At 42.6% G+C, this 13,042-nt stretch overlaps 1 protein-coding gene across 3 annotated transcripts; it reads right to left on the bottom strand.

Annotated features, from left to right (window-relative positions):
- Positions 1-1,815: 1,815 nt before the first annotated feature.
- Positions 1,816-12,950, bottom strand: LINS1 (lines homolog 1). 3 transcript variants are annotated; one of them, XM_059482566.1, is made up of 8 exons: positions 12,907-12,928; positions 10,497-10,621; positions 8,638-9,171; positions 8,462-8,551; positions 7,451-7,592; positions 6,634-7,224; positions 4,115-4,295; positions 1,816-3,144 (listed from the first exon to the last, which is right to left on the bottom strand). In XM_059482566.1, exons 3-8 carry the CDS (start codon positions 9,040-9,042, stop codon positions 2,268-2,270), a joined length of 2,286 nt encoding a protein of 761 aa, XP_059338549.1. In that variant the 5' UTR covers positions 9,043-9,171; positions 10,497-10,621; positions 12,907-12,928; the 3' UTR covers positions 1,816-2,267. The 3 variants fall into 3 exon arrangements, with proteins under 3 accessions (XP_059338549.1, XP_059338550.1, XP_059338551.1); XM_059482567.1 differs by lacking the exon at positions 10,497-10,621 and having other exon boundaries at positions 12,907-12,950; XM_059482568.1 differs by lacking the exons at positions 10,497-10,621; positions 12,907-12,928 and adding an exon at positions 11,065-11,102 and having other exon boundaries at positions 9,097-9,171.
- Between the last annotated feature and the right edge of the window lie 92 nt (positions 12,951-13,042).

Here is a 13,042-nt window from a genome sequence, read left to right as displayed (position 1 = left end):
GTATCTAGTTGCCAGATACAAACTATGTTCACCCACTTTTACAACTAAAACATTCTAAAAATTAAAACCATGGCTTTATGAGAAGGGAAACATAACTTCTAATACTTCTAATAATCAGGTGGGCACACAATCAGTCTCAAGCCTGTAAGAATTAAATACAATTGGACTGCAACTGGATTTGCTGTATTTAAAAAAATCAGGTTATGGACACCTACATTTCTTGCTACACTCTACACACTGTCCTGACATGTCTAAACTCTTTATAAAAGCTTATACAGTTATAGTAATCACTGACAAATAAGCCTAGGATTTATCCAAAATTATCATACACCACTCTACCTTTCCCACTCAGCTTATCATATCAGTGTCAGAGATATTGCTGCAATTTAGATACTTCCAACTGGCAAAGTGTAGATCAAGAAATGCTGAACAATCTTCTACACTAAATCTTATGTTCAGTGTAAACAACAGAATTACCCAATTAAAATAAACTAGTCAGCAAAGTCTAGATTAGAAAAGGAGTGAGGATAGTGGAAAGGATTTCACTGAAATATAAGCACCTACCTACTTTGAAAATTGTGAACTTGAGAAACTCTTGCTCAACCATCTTGCCCATGGCACTTCCTGTGTTTGAACTGAAAAAGTTCCCAAGTTGTCTGGAGCTGCAGCTCTGAACACGCCCAGAGGGATTTTAGACCTGACAGAAATGAGCAACTCAGCAGCTACAGCACAACTGGGCTCAAACAAAGAGAGGCCAGGCATGTTGTTGCCCTGGACAACTCTGGGGTTAGCTCTCAACTACAGCAACTGCAGGCATGAATGGAAAGGTTTCCATTCCTTCACATTCCCACCCACCCCTCTGCACAACAACCCCTCTGTCTTGATCTCAGGAAGAAACCACAGTACAGCAAACACCCAGAATATTCAGATCTCCTTCCTACCTAAAATACTGCTGTCACCCTGGAGGGGTAAGACAGGTCCAAGCCTCCCTGTCTGTGCACTCATACCATTCCAGGGGCACTGGAGAGCACTGGAACTGCCAGCTCAAGGATCCCATGAAATACATCCAGTTTTCTTCCCCTCCCAGTTGCAGATTGTCAGGGCTAAAGACTAATCTAGAAGATGGCCACAGAGATTTGAAAGTCAGCAACCTTCTCCAGAGACTGCTCATCTCAGCTCAGTATCTATTTTAATTTAACACTAAATTTCTATTCAAAGGGAAAAGAGCACCTGTTCTCAGTCAGAACAGAGCACTTACCTTCAAGAGCAGATCCTAGGAGGAAAGCTGCTTCCCACAGTTCTGAAGAGGTCTGAGGTTTTCCCAGTGCTCCTGTTGTCAGTACTTTCCCAATGCCTAACCCTTGGCAGATCATTACAAGCTGCAGGGTAAATGAAGGAGCATCAGGTGCTTTCCTGCTAAGTGCAACTGCCTTGGATCCTGCTCTGAACTTGCTCCCCCAGGCAAACTCTCAGACACTCACTCTTCTGGTTATTCAAATTACATCTAATAAAAGATATAAGTATAATAATTTAACATCTTCAATATCCTTCTCACTGCACTGGAGTCACTTATTTTCTAATTCTCTGATTTATTAAATATACATCCTATATTTACAGGAAATGCATGATGGATGCAAAAAATTCTGTTGGAATGTCACTTCTGCATCACCTAAACCTAAAGTTATAATGCTCAACTAAAATTTTCCATAGACAATATATGGTTTAATTTCACATCTACTTTTTCTTTTAATTAAAGGAATGTAGACATCTGAAGGTCCACTTTGAGCAATGCACCAATGCAGAACACACAGGATGAACAGTAAACTGTCCCCAGCCATATTATTTTATTTAGCCCAACTTCTAAGCAGTCAAGTGTTGCATTAACTTTGCCCTGAGTCCATGAACCACTACTAATCTGGCAATGAACTAAAAATAGAATGACATTGAGTATAATTGACAATACTTTAGCATATATTTTTGAAATGCTTTCACATGAGTTATTTATTACAAAAAGTTGAAAATCCAACAACTAATCCTTATTTACTGTACATTGACATACACACCATGAATGAGCTTAGGCCCCTCAGGTCACAGATCATATCACTGGATGCAATGCCAGATTTTAGGGTTCCAACCAAATCCATGTTCACCCTGCCTGAGGTTAAATGCACTGACTGGTGCAAGAGGCATGAGGCAACAAGTCATTAATCTCATGGAAATATTCCCTGGTGAACTTGTTTAAAAAAACCCCACAAGAACACTTTGGATTATTGTGGATTCATGGATTTATTCATCTTCTCAACCTGGCTCAGCAGTTTCAACAACGCAGATGGATTATATGGGAAAAGACTTCTCCTCTGCAACCTAGAAATAGCCTCCTGCAGCTCTTCCAGACACTTGGTTGATTTGTAAAGCATTACTCTTAGGGGAGCAATGTTATCTGGAGATGCCATACGAGTCCAACAGGATGAGGCAGGAGATCCCTTCAGTTTCGGAGGCGACACTTCAGAGGTTCGTGAATTCCGGTCATCATCTCTGCAGCTGCAACCTGTTTCCCTCCTCCTCACCTCACCCTCATTGTTTGAAGGCAATTGCTTTGTGTTTACCAAACACTCTTTTCCATCGGATTCCACCTCCGAGTCCTCTGAGCTGTCATAATTAACCAGGCTTTGAAGAGAAGCGAGCAGGGACGCGCTATCAGCGCTGGTCAGTGAGTCAGACTGGCTCCACTCTGCAGCCTCATTACCACCCTGCCGCGCTGTAAACACCGGGCAATTGTGAGGAGCCGAAGCCATCGCACTCTGTGGCTCTGCTGCACAAACAGCATTTTGCAAACTCGCCCCAGTCACGCAGCTCTGCTTGACAGAAACTGCGTGCAAAGCGCTGTGCCTGGTATCGAAATGGTTACAGACCTCTACAAAGTGAGGCCACTCCTTCCCAAGGAGCTTCAAGTACCTGACCAAGTACTCCAGAAAGCAAGTTTCTGATGAAATCAGAAAATCTAGAAGTACTGTGGAATCAAATGCAATCTTTTCCAGAAAAAATAAAAATATACAGTGTGGGTTATATCCACCTGCATGCACAAGGAACTGCCAGGACTCCTCCTCTTTGTGGCTTAGGTTATCAGGAACATCACACTGTAACCTGAAAAGTAAGCCAGGAAATCATTTAGTGGAAGATAATTTTTTTTAAAAAAGCAGCAATATCCAGATGAATTCTTGCTATTTTCTTTAATTTTGTGAAAATTAAGAACAAATAGAGAAGTCTTTGTATCAGAGTGAGAAAGAATGAAGGCAGCTGGGACCAGGAGATGGGACAGCTCAGGAAGCCAAGCATTTAAAGCAGGCCTAAAGAGCACTCAGGAAACCTTCTGCAGTAAACAAAGGTACTTACAACACATCAACTGTACTTTAATATCAATATGAAAATCTTATTTGAATATTTTTGTTAACCTGAATTCAGGCTAACTTTCAGAATGTTACACACACTGGAAGAGGAGCCTACTTGTAGTTAAGTGTCTGAGAATTGTGTGTGTCTAAGGTGTTACTTGCATTATCTTCCCATCTGAAGCTTGGGAGCCTTGTATAAATCAGCATAATATCTTGTAAGGTAATTTAAACAACAATGAAGCATTGTACATCCAGGACAAATCCATGAAGAACACTTCTCAGTTGTTAGCAAGAACCATTTATATCAAGTAACTGGAATTCCCATAGGGCCAATCCTTATAAACTCAGCCAGAAGTACCTGAATTATTGAAGTTTAAGTCTAATATCCCATTCTTGTCAAACCTTCAGTGTTGTAAGGAAGCAATCTTGCTTTTTATCTGTAACCACTATTTTAGACATGAAGTCAATTATCCTGAATTACAGGATATGATAAATTATTTAGTAGGAAACTTTCACAACTCCCATCTCCATCCAAAAAATACTTAAATTATCAGCTCTTACACCACACATTATTACATCATCCTGAGGTTGGGGGGGGGTGGGGTGGGGTTAAATTATAAAAAAATAATTTTGCTTCCAACAAAAGCAACCAATGGGAATGTCCCAGTAACCTCACTGAAGTACAATTCTTCACAGTTCTGTCAGAAATAAGAAGATAGACTGACCTATCAAGTTTTAAATAGATGAGCAATAAAGCTTTAGCAGCTTCCCACATGTCATCATCCTGCTCCATGAAAACCAAGGAGAGCCATTCACAGTGATGCCCAGCTGGGTGAGAGTGTGGGGAAGGCTTTCCATGACTCCTCCAGAACATCAGCAGCTGGGACATGGAGCTCTCAAAGTCTCCTGGAAAACAAAATTAATCATGAACTTGGCTATACATTTTTATTGCCAAACAACACACACTCTTTATTTTTTAAATTAACAGTGCATAACAGTTCATGAATGCAGTTCTTTCCTTAGCTCAACTGATTTATCACAGCATCAAATTTTATAGATTAGTTCTTGCTGTTTTAGTGCAGTAGCTTACTCATAAAAATCACTTTGTATTCATTAAACAGAGACTCTTTCCCTTAAGTCAAAAAACTTACACTTTCAATACTAATGAGATACTACAGAGCAGTTTTTGATGTAACACAGCACACACTCAATGTTTAGAAAACAAAGTTTTCCTGCAACATTGAAATCAATTTTATTTACTGCATCACTACATGATTTTCCTTAATATTTGACTTTAAGATTTGTTTTTCCTCCCAGCAAATAACAGGGACATCAAATTATCTTTGTTATTAATAGTTACTCTTCAGACTGAAACTCTTCCCTATAAACCTGGAAATGATTCTCAAAATTGAAATTAATTAAAGTTAAGCCACTTTAAGCCATGTTAATGACAAGAAGATCAAGCAGCTTCCCGGAAGGGAAATTAGCATATTAAAGCATTTAGGTGCTTGTTTTAAACACTTCCTGTAATTTCAGTAAAATAAGGAAGTACCATTCTTTTCAGATTGAAATTCCTCTTGACAGTTGGGGTGTTTGAATCTAATTAAAAAACTCATTTTTATGTCATGAATCTGGAAAAGAAAGGAGAATGAGAAAGGATTTTCACAGAGATATCTAAAATTGATATAGCCTACATTTTTTCTTTTCACTTGCTTTTTCACAGTCTCAGTCTCCATACATTTTTCAGAAGGTGGATCACAAGTAAAATATTCTTTACAAATACTTAAAAATCTTTAAGAATGCAACTGACATCACAAATATAACATCTTCCAAAAATCTGGAAAAAGTTTCACAAGCTGTCTTATGGAAGGTGTAGCTCTTTCACACGGATGAATTAAAATTGATTTCAGGCTTGCTGCCTAGTACACAAATATAAAAAGTGAAATAATGTTTATGTCTAGAACTTCTACTAAAACACCTCAATGTATTTAAAGTGCTGTAAAATTTCACCCTTGTTTAAAAAGAAACAGAAATTACTTTTGGCCACATCATCAGTAAATAGATTATTGCTGCCCCAGCCCAGCCCTGGCACAGCAGCAGCTCTGCCCTTCTTGTACCCAGCCCAGCCCCTCACTGCAGCCAGCCAGCCCAAGGCAGCAGCTGGGGGAGGAATGCTCACACCTGCTAACTGGAAGGGCCAGATGTGTCAGCCAGGGTGAAAAACAACACAACCATTTACATGGGGAGGATGTGGAGCTGCTGGAGCCAGTCCAGAGGAGGCCACAGAGATGCTCTGGGCCAGGCTGGCAGAGCTGGGGGTGCTCACCTGGAGAAGAGAAGGCTCCAGGGAGACCTTAGAGCCCCTTCCAGGGCCTACAGATGCTCCAAAAGAGCTGGAGAAGGATGTTGGACAAGGGCCTGGAAGGAGAGGGCTAGGGGGAATGGCTTCCCACTGCCAGAGGGCTTAGACTGGATACTAGGAGGAAATTCTTCTCTGAGAGGCTGGTGAGGACTTAGCACAGAGCCCAGAGAAGATGTGGCTGCCCCATTCCTGAAGTGTCCAGACCAGACTGGACAGGGCCTGGAGCAAGCTGGTCTAATGGAAAGTGTCCCTGCCCATGCAGGGGTTGGAACTGGATGATCTTTAAAGCCCCTTCTAACCCAAGCCATTCTGTGATTCTGTGTACCACAATTCCCCTGTGCCTTACTTTGGCGCTTCCTTATTTTTATTTACCTTTAACTTTATTACCTAGTATACCCCAGCTGGTTTTGCCTCATGACATTACTTGGCTGACCAGTAATGCCTTGTACCTTCAGTAAAATAAATACATAATGGTGCTTGAAGTTCTACCTCCACCTTAGAAAAGAGTGTTACCTGCAGCTCCTTTCAGTTCCCCACCCTGAACTGAGCAGATGCTTGTGCTAGGGACTCTCCTTGTCCAGCTGAAGAAGAGCCTGGTGTTCTCAAGCTGGCTTAATGTTCTTAACAGGTAAAAATTTCAACCCCAAATGCAGCTGTTTCAAGCCCAACATCTTGCAGGGCTAAGGATTTGATAAAATGCAAGGAGACAACTAATTAGGCAGGACACGGCAACAGCAGTTTCTTGAGTGGGTCTTCTCCTTCCTCCCTCCCACCACCACTAATTCAGCTGAAATCTATTTACAGTCTTAATGAGCTGTGACTACAAAATCTGAAAGCTCAAACTCTTGCTGCTTAATGAACAAAATTTAAATGGACTGTTACCTTTGATTTCTGCTTCTGTTGCAGAGTTGTGAATCTTGAATTCCAGTGCTTTAAGCACAACCAGACTTAAGGCTCTGAGAACAGTTTGGTCAGAAGCACCTTGAGAACCATGTCCAGGAGCAGTTTCACTGCTTCCAAAGTAGCTGGACTTCCCACTGAGTGGGATCTGATTAAGCCAAGTCAAATTCACAACCTGCAGAACAACATTACTCAGTGCAAGCATATCCTCACACAAAGATGGGGTTTGTAAGAACTGTGATCCACCTTTAGCATCTTCTCTAGACTTGCAAAGGACACATTTTTTAAGGAGCAAAATGAATTTCTTCTTGATTACATAAGGAATCGATGAGCTTATAACACTGAGGACATAAGAGACTTTCAAAAATAAAATTCTCTGGCACCTGAATGGTAATTCCAGTTCAATTCTGGAAACCAAAAGTGCTTCAAGCAGATCTATAAAACTGATCAGATTGTTTGCAGCTTCAGAATAAGGTGAAGTGTAGTGGTGACTGTCAAAATGATGGAGCAGGATGGCATTATAAAATCCTTCAAGCACTGCATCAAGAGGAGCCAACAGCTTCTTCAGAGCACCTATGGCAACAAGAGGCATATTATTGACCTGAGGTGTAAGAGATAAGTCAGTAAATAAGAAATTAACCGGTGTTGTGACTACTTTTAGAACATAAATACGTTCAAGCCACTGCATTTGAACAGCACTCTGTCACCCCCTGTATAAGGAAGGGTAGAGGTGTCCTGGAGCCGAACCATTCCCGAGGAACGCCGGGTGAGCGGCTCCTCCTGGCGGCACCGCCGGTACCTGCTCGGGCTGCGGGCGCGTCCTTCAGCGTCTCCTTGAGAATCGCCGCCAGGGTCCACAGGCAGCCGGGCACCGCCGCGCTCCCGGGGAAGCCCAGCAGCGCGGCCAGGCTGAAGCTCAGCCACGGCACGTCCACAGCGTCCTAAGGAAAACAATTCCAAACCCGATCACGGATGCTCTCGGTTGTTATGCAAATGACATGAAATCATAACACAGTGATTTCAAATTGTATGGTAAAAAGGTTGAAATGTAGGCACAGACAAAACACGGGTAGAAACAACGTCTGTCCTGGGCCATTAATTAGGTCTTTAATTACAAACATGAAGCAACATATGCATGCAATAGAAATTATCTGTATGTTCCAAAAAGGGAAAACCAAACCTCCTCATGTCATGTGACCTACCCAAAATCAGATAATTCTGTAGACAGACCAGATCTGAACTCCTAATTCCCAGACAACTTGATGAGAAATATTACAAACATAATTATGAAATAAATCTGTGCTCAGGATGCTACTATGGAGACTGCAATACATATTCAATAAATATACAGCAAATTAAAAAAAAAAACCTCAAGTAATTGGGTTATTCAAACAAGAGCATACACCAAGGCATTTTATTAACTTCCAAGAGGTTATTATTTAGTTTTATCTACTGCATCACCCAGCAGATACCAAGGAACTGTAAAAATACTGATAGTCTAGATCATGGCTTTTTTAATATCTGCGTTGCAACTTTAAAGAGATTCTTATCATCTACATCCATTTTACCTTAAATGAGTTTCATAAAATTCCAGATTTTTATACATTTTTTATATATAAATACACTCTATGCCTCTGTTACACACCAGATCTCCTGGCCTTCTATACTCCAGGCTTCTTCCGACACCATTGACAAAGTTTCTCAGAAAATACAAACACTAGAAAAACCTGGCTGTAGAGTGAAATGGAACAACCTGCAGGCACAGGTTCACTAAGCCATTTTTTGAGCTGTGAAGTGATGCCACACTCACCTCTTCCTTCAGCTGGAAATACACAAGAGATGCCAAACTTTGTGAGGCCATGTGAGATAACAGCCGGTCATCAGAACCCAGCAGGTGAATCTGGAGACAGGTAAAAAAGAAAAAATATCTAAGGCACATCCCTTTTTATTTTTCCTCCTTTCCTAAATAAATCTTTCAGCAGTTACCAATTTTGAGTCAATTTTTGCCTCCTTCAGAAGAAGAACAAAGATTTCACAGTACTTCTGTCTCGTGTGGAGCTCAGTCTCCTGGGACTCTGCTTTGGCCACCATCATTTCGATCAGGGTGAGCTGGAGCAGCGTCACCTCCCGTGGGCAGAACGAGGAGCTCATGTTTGCAAAGCTCTTGGATAAATCATCTGTTGCAGGGACAACATCTGACATATCAGAGTCCTGATGGCTCCCAGTGCCACCAGCAGAAGATGGCAGATGCTGCTGATGACAGGATCCATCTCCTTCTGGTGGCTGCTCCACACACAGATTAATTAAAGAGGAATAATGATGGCTTTCCCTTGCTAGGGGAATGCCTGCCAGGACATCCTTATACATCTGCTGCAGGAGAGAGAGCTTCATGATGAGATCATGCAATATTCCACAAAATACTGTGTGGCTTCACTGATTGCTCACTGCAAATCAGCTTCCAGGTCACTTTCATCCAGTCAGAGAAACAGGAGCACACTGGGCATTTCTCTTCTAAGTCACCTATAAATAAAACATTCTGCTGTTACTTTGCAAGTAACTGCAAAATAAAAAGGAACAACATATTTTCAGAGTTAATGCTACCATTATGAAACTTGTTTTGAAAATGCAAATTCAGCTGCACAAAACTGTCTCAGTGAGACATTAAAATGAAGAATTCCCATGCTGGGAAGAAGTTCACAGCTCCAGTATTATATTACCAACACCAAAGTTCATTTGCTGGAATTAACAAACCCAAAGATTGTTATTAGGGGCTACTTTCAAAGATATGAGAACTTGGACTACACTGCTAAAACTACTAGAACCTAAACTCTTTTGTGACAGATGTCTCTAAAAACAGGCATCAAATTTCAGCTGCAAATTTTCCTCTGAACTGGCAATGTTCATTGCTGCACTGAGGCTGGAACTGGAAACAGCTCTCAAAAAAATGGAAGCCAAAGGGAGGACAAGTCTTGACTTCTGCTGCACACAGGCTCAAGGTGGGCTGACCTCCAGGGCACAGCGACTAAGAAGCTGAAAATTAAAGAAAAATTTAAAAACAGAGTGCAAAATTTATTAAGAACCAATAAAAACATTTAAACATATTCAGGAAAGGTAAAAAAAAAAAAAAAGTCTTTATTCTCCCTGTCAATGGAAGACATCCTTCAATTACAGCACTGGAAGATTTGCTACAGCTTAAAATTAAGCGCTACTAAGAATTCAAATCTCTGAAGTGTGAGCACCTGAGCCCCCACAATTTTCTGTCCAGTATGTAAATGGCCAAACAGATACCCCATCTTCTCAGGAAAAAAAACCCCAACAACAAACCCTTAAAAATATCAGGGTTTCTTTTTCACCTACATTAAGAGTGATGCTCATCTGTAATATTTATCTTCTTAGAGCAGTTTTAACATACTCTCTAACCAGATCTCTTTTAATTAAAACCAACAAACTCATCTATGGTGAAGTTAGGAGTGGAACTAAAGTTGATTATAGGAATATTCATACTTTGCATACTTTTTTGATCCCCATCTCTAAGTCTGGCATAATCAACCAGGCAGAATCCTGCAGCCATCCACCTGTAGTTGGCTTTTACTTAAATACTGCAATTCCTCTTTCTTACCAAAAGAAGAAAACAGTTTAGTCTTCCAACCAGTAAGAAATTCTAAGTTTTACCTGCGTTTGTCATCAGACCAAATATTTTAAATTACCAGTTCTTTTTAGCAGAATATTAGAAAAGAATGAAATTGTAAAAGTCGGTATATGAGGCATTTCTGTTCTAGCTTATAATCTTGACAAGTTTTTAAAGCAATATCAAACATTGAAAATTACACCTTCATTTTTACAACCTGATTTTTTCTTTGCAACGGAAGCACGGATTGACAAAATGGCTTCCCAAAGGCACCAAGGATTAGAGGCAGCCCAAGATGTGCTATCCTGACTCATCACTTCTCCCACCATCAGGAAGCATTTCCTTCAGAAAAGAAAGTAAAATGTGAGAGCATGAAGTTGCCTGCAGGAGTAATCTACAATTCCCTCTGGTGTGATATTTTTAAAGACACATTCAGCAAGGGCTGACCTGGAAACTCCAAAATGTTACAGCATGTTCCTCACCTGATAAAAGCAAGAACCCTTCCCCATCCTCTCCCATACTCCACATTTTGCTGGATGTTAAGAATAAATCTGGTATTTCAGGCAATAAATTCCCCCTTCATTTGCAGAATCTTTTCAGAATTCTACTTGAGGTGGAAATTTATGACCTGAAACATCATAAATTTTCTTCAGAAATCACTCTGAATATTTTATATAGCTATTGTTCCCATCCTTGAGCTTTATTTCTTCCTAAATGAATACCTAATAAAGTAAAATCATCTCAGCACATTTACTCCTGTTTTGGAGATCAGCTGGAATTATCACCTCGTGTGGTAGATGAAGAGATCTCATGCACAAATCCACACGATCCAGCAGGGTGGTTAAGGCAGAAGGGAGTCAGAACTTTTCTAGGAGACCCACTGTGGGATTCCACCTCCACCACACAGTGCTGGCTGCGCCCTCCTGCATCCTCCCAGAGCACATTTGTGTCCCACCATTAATCTGCAAACTTTACAAAAGCATCTCTAAGATATGTCTCACTCACACATGACAACAGCGCACAAACGTAAGCCATTGAAGGAAATGAAAAGTGAGGGGGCTTATTTTGAAGGCATTTACTTCAAAGAGGGAGAAAATATCAGACAAGGACTAAATTTGTTTCAGACACAGCACGAGAGTGAAAAGCTCAAAGCTGAAGAGCAAAGAAAAGCAGTGACAAACTCCAACCCTGATTTGTATTATTTATCTGAGTTACTCACGACAGCATCTAAAAACCAATTAAGGCAATGCCTCACAGAGCCAGACTCCTGCATAAACAGGAACAGTTCTAAAAACCTTATATATAGACTAATCACATAAAAGACAGAAAGGAAAACTACCCAGAACATAAGAAACAAACAAAAAAAGGGGGTTTGTATGTTACTTTCATCATTAATAATGCTTTAAAATCAAAACCAAAGTCAAGTGGAGCTGCAAACAGAATGAGGGAAGAAACTTATGCCTCTTCACTTATATCTCTGAGTTATTGTGTGCCAATATAAGCCATTTGTGTTAGTAAAAGAAAAAAAAAAGAAAGGAAAATGTGCTATCGACAATGTAGTTCAGTCAAATTAGGAAGGAATTGTTCCCTGTGAGGGTGGGCAGGCCCTGGCACAGGTGCCCAGAGCAGCTGTGGCTGCCCCTGGATCCTGGCAGTGCCCAAGGCCAGGCTGGACAGGGCTTGGAGCAATCGGGGATACTGAAGGTGTCCCTGCCATGGCAGGGGATGGAACGAGATGACCTTAAAGGCCCTTTTTTCTAGAAAAAACTATCCAAAACCCCATCCTAGTTTCATTATAAAATTGTATCTGATAAAGCTAAATGAAACCTCAGCCCATGACTTTTGGGTATGAATCTGAAGCCGCTGGATCTGTTTATAATCATAGCATTTAAGGAATAAAATACACTTTGGACTCCTTGTACCCGGAATGATTTCGTAGGCTCATCTCGCAATAAATAAGCTTCTGCTCAGTGCTGAAATACTGTAAACGCCTCTAAATTCGTGTCATTTCCTTCCAGACTTTGCAAACAACCTGAGCAGCGCAATCCCTGTTCACTGTGACACCTCAGCACGCCGGACGCTTTGGTTGCAGTTCTGCCAGGCGCCCTCAGACCCCGCCGGCAGGAGCGGACCCGGACCCCCCTCACCGGCCCCGGCAGCGCTGGGAGCTCATCGGAACCGCGACACTCGGGGTGACAGAGCGAGCACGGAGCGGCCGCTCCTTCCGAGCCCTCACAGCCCCGGCCTGCCAGGCTGAGGGCGGCCGAGGCCTCCCACCCAGCCACCAGCTCGGCATCCGCACAGCGCGGAGACCCCCGGCCCCCGCAAGCACCCGGCGACCTTTCCTTCACCCGCCCGTTTCTCCCTCAGCCCCTCCAGGGCTCCCCGCCAGCGGACCCCATCGCTCCCCAAGGCCCCGCCCCCGTACAATCAAACCACGCCCATAAAACATCACTCCGCCCCTCCCGATGCGGGCCCGCCTCTTTCGTTCCAGGCCGCGCCTCTCGCCCCTCCGGTTCGCACACCCGCGGCCCCGCTTAGTCACCCCGAGCCGCGGAGCGCCCGGGCCCGGGCCCGTCCCCGCCCCGCTGCCCGGCGGCCGCTGCCAGGCAACTTTCGCCACTCACCCGCCCCCGGCGGACCGCGAGGCCCAAACTCCGCTCCGTCACAGCGCCGGAACCGCCGCCGCCGGCCCCTGTCGCAAAGCCACCCCCCACTCCTCCGCGGCTTTACGGCAGCGGGGCGGGGCCGCGGGGCGGGGCC

This window comes from Ammospiza nelsoni, chromosome 14 (assembly GCF_027579445.1).
Source record: "Ammospiza nelsoni isolate bAmmNel1 chromosome 14, bAmmNel1.pri, whole genome shotgun sequence".
Taxonomy (NCBI): domain Eukaryota; kingdom Metazoa; phylum Chordata; class Aves; order Passeriformes; family Passerellidae; genus Ammospiza; species Ammospiza nelsoni.
Note: the sequence above shows the minus strand (reverse complement) of the source record. Positions and strands in the feature narration are given on the sequence as shown.